Consider the following 6,773-nt stretch of genomic DNA (forward strand, 5'->3'; position numbering starts at 1 on the left):
ACAGGCAAGTACCAAAACAAACAAAGTATGTGTTGTATATGTATAGTTTGACTGTGTTTATATATGTATATATATGTGTGTGTGTGTGTGTTTCATATTTTACTTTGTTTTCAATTAATAATAAATTAATGATTTAAAATAATTTAAAAGTGTTTCTCATCTGGACTGCTTTAACAGATGGAACGACCTGGCTGACCTACGCTCTGAGGTACTTCACTGACTGTAAGTAGTACTCTCCTTAATGTACACATCAGTGGTGGTAAATGTGAGGCAGACGAGATGTAAAACGCACATAAGAGACAACAGACTTTAACCCAGGTCAGTACAAAAAGAATCCAGTAACAGCACAGGACAGAAAACCAACAAACACTGACAGGAACTCTCCTCCAAATGTAGTTCCTCCATCAAGGAATCATGGGTAATCACTGGCAAAAAAAAAAAAAAAATTGTACTGTGTCCTTAAATTTAAAATGACCAGACAGATGAGCCCAATGCTGCGTCATTTATACTGTACAGCACATACGTCAAACTCAAGGTCCGCGGGCCCATTCCGGCCCAGTGCATCATTTTATGTGGCCCATTACAGCATAACTTGGTGTGGTTTATAAAACTCTATGGTACAGAGTCTAATGTTTACTAGATGAATTACTGCAAAGTACAACTTTACTGTGTATAACATACTGTATGTATGGCAAGTTATTCACAATTCTAGCGTACGTTAATGTAGGTTTACCATAAACTACATTTCCCATAATGCACGTTAAATTCATAACCTGCATTCTTGCATTCTAAAGAAATGTTTGGCCCTTAGAGCCATTGCTGTACAGAGACACATAAATCAACACTACCAGCTGACAGTTACTATCTGACGATCTGGAAAGCTAACAAAAAGCTAGCCAAAGTACACAGAACAAAGACATTTAGGCAACAATCGATGTTCACATTTACATGAACTGAGCGGTGTGTTTTAACTCTTCTTATAAGACACAGAGACACAGAGCTGGTCTCAGTTTAACCTCTTCTTAACGTTGCTCTGTCGTAGCCTCGTCCACCGTTCCTCAGATAAAACCTCTGGCCCTCACACGCAGAACCAAACTCTCAGCCTCAGCTACGGCGACAGCTGCTGTGTCAGTGGCGGTCAGTGGCTGTGTTGGCCGTTTCTTCAAAAGCCCCTCGTCCCTCATGAAGGACTGATCCCCGGGCTGCTGAGTTCTGTAGCAGGACTGGCCAGACACTCGTTGGACCTGAGGCTGGCCAGTGACTTGTAGCTGGCCACAGAGGTGAGGGAGCCGCACAGACCTCGGAGGGACGGGGTCTCTTCTTTATCTGAATCAGACAACCAGACGGGTTAGTGCTTCAGTCAGACCAGAGACCCTCTACGCAGCAGCGTCTACTGGTATTATACCCTTACGGTGCCACTGTGTGCTCAAGGTCCGACCCTCAGGACCCAGTGAGTGCGGTGGTCCCAGGGAGGCTTGAGACAGGCTGGTGTCCGTGGACAGCTGCTCCAGACTCTGGAACGTCTTCCTGCAGACAATAAAAGTTTGACCTGTGACTTCTGCTAAGAAGGACAGAATCAAAACTCAAGTTTTTAGTTTTTCTTGACATTATTTTCCACATGAATAATTCCATAATTATATTCATATTTAAGAATGACAGACACCAAAAGAGGTTTTTTCTACACACTCCTCCCACTGTCCGTTGCTCTTCCTGTATAGCAGTATGTCCAGCGCGACTGCGTTGGTGTCCAAAGCCTCAGGAGACGGCCACTGATTGGTCAGATGAGCCGTCAACTCCCGTCTGGACCGTAGATCATTGTTCTTTAGAATTGTCCTGTAGATGGCAGTGATAACGATTCATAACAATACTGTACATCTTATTTAAATCAAGTAGTAAACACACACACACACACACGCAGCAGGAAACTCACAGCTGGTCCCGTAGTTCCAGGATGATGAACTCCAGCTGCTCCTTCTCCAGTGTGTGTGACAGGTGTGTGTCTGTGAGGTTCTTCTGGAGAGCTTTGTTGTGCGACACGGCCTCTGACAGCTGGGCTTCACGTGCACGCACCAGTTCTTCCAGGTAACCCTGGAGGAGGAGCGCACACCCGTCCCAACCATGTTTGTTTAGTACGAGTTTTTTTGTTTTCCTTAAATCCAGAACTTACTGTGACTAAATACCCATTTGTAAACAATTTTTTTTTTTCTTTTACTTCAAACAAACTTATTTCACCTCATATATTTAATTAAACAGGATTATTTAAAGAAAGAGGTGGGATTTTTTTTTAGACAGAACTATTATCTTCCTCTCCTTTACACATTCACAGATGTTGCTTCAAAACTTCCCTGAACTCTATTCAAAAACATTGTAATTCCTAAAACAAATACAAAAAGTCTCATCCAAAAAGGCAAAATTGAAATCAAATATTAAAAATGTAAAAAGTATTTTGACCTGCTCCCATCCCCTTCTGCCACTTCAATAGTCCCGCGCCCCAGAGTTTGGGAACCACTGACCAAAGTTGTTACGATGGTAAAACGATTTTTAACGTTTTTTAATAAAATATAATAAATGACAATATATAATAATATAAAAATAAATTATAAAACTAAATGTAATTAAATAAAAAGACCACAGGAACACTCTCATCAAATACAGCCATCAATAAATAACACCAACGGTACCTTCTGCTCCAGTGCTGTTCGATACATCTGCTCGAAGCGTTTGCACTTGCTGACCAAGTTGCTCTGCTCGGTGAAGATGGAGGCGGCGGTGGCTGAGGCGGTCTTGTTGGGGGAGCTGCTCTCACTGCCGCTGCTGCCCAGCGTCCTCATCTCCTCCTCGTCACTGCTGACGCTGTCTGCACTGCACAGAGACAGAGACAGTCCACAGCACCATCAGCTTATTAACAGAACAGTTTATTTAAAAAATGATATGGAAACAAAACAAAAACAACTTTCAATCAAAGTTAACGTGTAAATATGTATCAGGTCTCCGTACAAATCTGCTGCCCCAGAGGCAGGTAACTGTAATTCCTCTCATCATGATGAGTTTTTTTTTTTTTTTGCCCACATACCTCTGAGTGAACTTCAGGTACGGTGTGTAGTCGATCACTGCAGGGCAGCTGCTGTCCAGACCCTCCCCCTTCAGACAGAAGCTGGACACAGATGACAGCGCAGTTTAGTGCAGATTGCAGTAATATTTTTTTTATTAATATTATTATTCTATTTTCAAATTTTTATTCCAAGGTGTTCCAAGAGTAGAGATTAAATCAAAATAATAAGAATGTCATCAATGATGACGTTTAATGTGTATTTTTCAAATGTTTTGATACGGTTGGAAAAGAGATCTGTAGCCACAACCATGTGGCCATGTAATGGAAGAGGGAAGAGTTGGATCATGGGAAATAATTCTCCTCATCATTAACAGTGTAGTGTCTTTCCAGTACGAAACTGAACTTCGTTAGCGTAGCACCTGAAGTCGATGGTGTTGAGTCCAATCAGTGTGTCCGCCAACAGCCCCGCCTCCTCTCCCAGCATGATGGCGCTGTCTTCATAAAACCTCCTTCATTCAACACAAACCAGAAAAGTTAAATGCTGCGTTCACTGACATCCTGTGGTTAAAACATCACAGCACAACCACTCAGAACACGACTGCATTTTCCCCATTAAAAAATTACTAAAAATATTTTATAGTATTGTTATAAAAATGGGTACAATAACCCAGTGATGGACAGTGAGTGAGACAGCGCCACTTGTCTGAGCCATTATTTCAAATGTTAAAAAAAAAAAAAAAAAAAATTTATGAATGTGTGAAAAATCCCATTCTGACCTGGTGGTTTTTAAGTCCCTCAGAGCAGATGAAAGGTATTCCGAGAGTCTCTTCTCCATCAGTGCCACTCTGATCCACGCTCTGCCCTGCAGGACAGAAAGACAGTAAACAGATTACATCATTAGCCAGAGGCTCGAATTCCGTAACTGAAAACTTTTAGGCATACACCTCTCTGATGTCACAGAGTATTTTTGTTTGATAACGAACTCCTGTTCTGGGCTGTTCTGAAAACCTGTTTGACACGCTCAAAATTCCATTACAGGTGACGTAAAACATAGATTGAGGGACTGAACTCGGCTAAGGTGGTAGAGCAGTAATCATAGTTGTGACGGTGTTGACATACCTCTCCCTCCCTCACCCTCACACCCTCACACCCTCCCTCACCCTCACCCCCTCCAACATGTACCAATAGATACGTGTGAGTAGAAAGAACAATTTGTTCTTCAGACGTCTGAACTACAGGTTTTATTTTGATGACTGATGTCTTGAAGATTTAAAGTTTGTTCAGGCCGTTTGATGAGCCGCAGAAACTCAGTGACGGTGACGGAACATGTGACTTGACGCCTGTGGTTAAAAGTAGAGGTCATCATTTCACAACCAGTTCCTGTTTTAGATGCAGAGCTGCTGATTTCAAAAGTTCATGAACTGAGAGGCTGTTTACAGAACATGCTCCAACGTTCTTTACTCACCGTTGGTTCTTTTTGCTGTTTACAGAACATGCTCCAACGTTCGTTACTCACCTTTACTAAAACGATGGAGCACAGAAGTAGTGGACAAGCAGTGGATAGAGGTTATTAACAAAGCTGACAGTAAATCATATCTCAGTCAGGGTGCTGTGGGCGTACGTGTGGCAGATTTTGCTTTGTGTGAGTGAGTTCAACTCTTCCTGAACCAAGTCGGTCCAATTGGAGGCCGATGACGGGGTGAAGTCTCACCTTAGCTCTGGACGAACGCACGTTTTCCATGCTCTCGATGCTGCGGATGCAGTTGTGAGGGACTTTACTGCAGGCTGTTCTAATGTAATCCCAGAAACAGCGAGAACTCTCATATCCAAACCAGGTGGTCTGACCTGGAAGGAGGAGACGGAAGAAATGACTGTTATATGTGTGAAAAGGCACGGTGAGGGTAAATGAATTAAAAACACAGAAATCCAGTCTTTGTTGTAATTTGTAAAGTGATTTTAAATATAATATAAATATACACTGCTGTTCATTTCTCACAGCCCATTATCTAAACGTCAGATGTGAAGTATGAGCTTCTGTTTGTCATTTTGTGGCTCACTCAGCCACAACATCAACTTCTGATTTCCTCCTGGGAACAGTTATCACATCATCTGGCCGCCTTCCTCTGACCTCACTCTATCCCACGATCCCCGTCTAGGTCTGTGATCAACCATCAAATAATGACAGAAAACTAACACTGAGCCCAGATCAGCCCAGCTACCTTTGAGTCGATGATTGAAAATGTGCTCCAGGATGGAAACAAAGTTGGTGAAATCGGGAGAGGATTCATCAATCATCTCGAAACAGCAGCGGTCGAGCAGAGTCTTCACCGAAAACCTGGACACAAGGACAGTGAAACTTTAGAGGTAATGAAGTCAGGGCCTGGACGTCACTGGTGTCGCTGCAGGGAACAGATCCACTCCAGCACCGTCGTCCATGTCACACACCACCGTCGTCCATGTCACACACCACCGTGGAGATTCAATAAAACGGATTGTCACTGCGTCACAGCCACGTTAACCACCGTGGAAACGTTGTCAACAATTTGCAGTATTTGAAGGAAAACAACTTTTGCATCACAGACTCATAACCAGAAATACACACACAGACACAATGACTTGGCATAAATCGCACACAAGAACAGAGAAAAAAAACAGACAAAACTAAGGGATTCGATCACAGATGTCAGGATGCCTGAGCCTGAATCTAAGGCCCAGACTCCAGGAGATTGAGATTTTCTGTTCTCCTAAAAGAGGCGTGGGTTCAAATTCCACTCCTGTCATGACTTTGGTCAATTTCTGTTCTGAGTTTGAAAAAGCCTTCCTTTCTCCAACTACTCTTTAGCTCAAATTTGTAAGGAGTTGGAGTTCAGTCTTTGTGCTGTGGAGTCAGAGATTTTACCCAGAATTTTTTCTCAAGGAAACAGAGCTTGCAGCGTTGAATGTTGAGCCATAAACGAAACACAACATTTTTTAAATTCTTTTATCCCCCATAAAAATGAAGGATTGACTGCAAACCATGCAAATGCAGTCTGAGCTCAACCCTTTGAAGTACCGCAGAGAACTGCCATTGGTCAACGCGACCATACGTAAAACATTTAACCAGAACCAGGTCAGTGTCAACGCAAAAGCTGATGCACTTCTACGAACCCCAGTTTTTTGTGCTTCGGGCCCTGATTTTCTTTTCTTTTTTTTTTTTTTTTTGAAGAAAGGATGACACGTTTCCGTGATTTTCTATAAATTAATTGAATGCCTCCCTCGTTCCCTACTATAACTAATTCAGGCGACAGTTTTACAACTTCAATTCAATACGTAAACGCTTTAAAGGTGGAGTGGAAACGACCATAACCTCAGACCACGACACGCATCTGGAATGATGTATTTAAAAATGCCATGACAGGCAGCAGCGGAGGCTGTTTCATCCTTAAGAAAGCCCCACCTGCACACCGTCAGCAGGTTCCTCCTCTCCACAGCTGTGCTCCTGCCTGATCCCCGCGTTCTCATCACATAAACACCCGAGCCCAGAGACGCCATTCCCAGCTACTCTGCTTGGATGGCGGCCGGAGGCAGCGCTCGGTTCGCTGCCTGTGCAAGCACCTGCTATCTCCGTCTCCCTGGAGGAGAACACGCCGCTGCCTGGTTGGTGGAAGGAGGGGTTATTATTAGATTCCAACATTTGTCAAGACCACAATGGTGAGTAAGTGTCTTGAACATTTCCTGTTGA

At 43.1% G+C, this 6,773-nt stretch overlaps 1 protein-coding gene across 1 annotated transcript; it reads right to left on the reverse strand.

Moving 5' to 3' along the window:
- Window positions 1-487: 487 nt before the first annotated feature.
- Window positions 488-6,741, reverse strand: rundc3b (RUN domain containing 3b). Its single transcript, XM_008323070.3, has 11 exons — window positions 6,489-6,741; window positions 5,272-5,387; window positions 4,764-4,897; window positions 3,829-3,914; window positions 3,472-3,561; window positions 3,074-3,154; window positions 2,682-2,862; window positions 1,931-2,088; window positions 1,687-1,833; window positions 1,412-1,527; window positions 488-1,326 (listed from the first exon to the last, which is right to left on the reverse strand). The coding sequence occupies exons 1-11, from the start codon at window positions 6,581-6,583 to the stop codon at window positions 1,181-1,183; spliced, it is 1,350 nt and encodes a 449-aa protein (XP_008321292.1). The 5' UTR covers window positions 6,584-6,741; the 3' UTR covers window positions 488-1,180.
- Window positions 6,742-6,773: the final 32 nt, after the last annotated feature.

This window comes from Cynoglossus semilaevis, chromosome 13 (genome assembly GCF_000523025.1).
Source record: "Cynoglossus semilaevis isolate Cse_v1.0 chromosome 13, Cse_v1.0, whole genome shotgun sequence".
Lineage (NCBI taxonomy): Eukaryota > Metazoa > Chordata > Actinopteri > Pleuronectiformes > Cynoglossidae > Cynoglossus > Cynoglossus semilaevis.

Excerpts from the sequence above, each read along its gene's own strand:
- rundc3b (XM_008323070.3), bottom strand. The coding sequence starts at position 6,583 with ATGGCGTCTCTGGGCTCGGGTGTTTATGTGATGAGAACGCGGGGATCA. Across the intron at positions 3,915-4,763 it reads TGCGTTCGTCCAGAGCTAAG|GGCAGAGCGTGGATCAGAGT; the intron begins GTGAGACTTCAC and ends TCTGTCCTGCAG. Across the intron at positions 3,562-3,828 it reads AGGGACTTAAAAACCACCAG|GAGGTTTTATGAAGACAGCG; the intron begins GTCAGAATGGGA and ends TGTTGAATGAAG.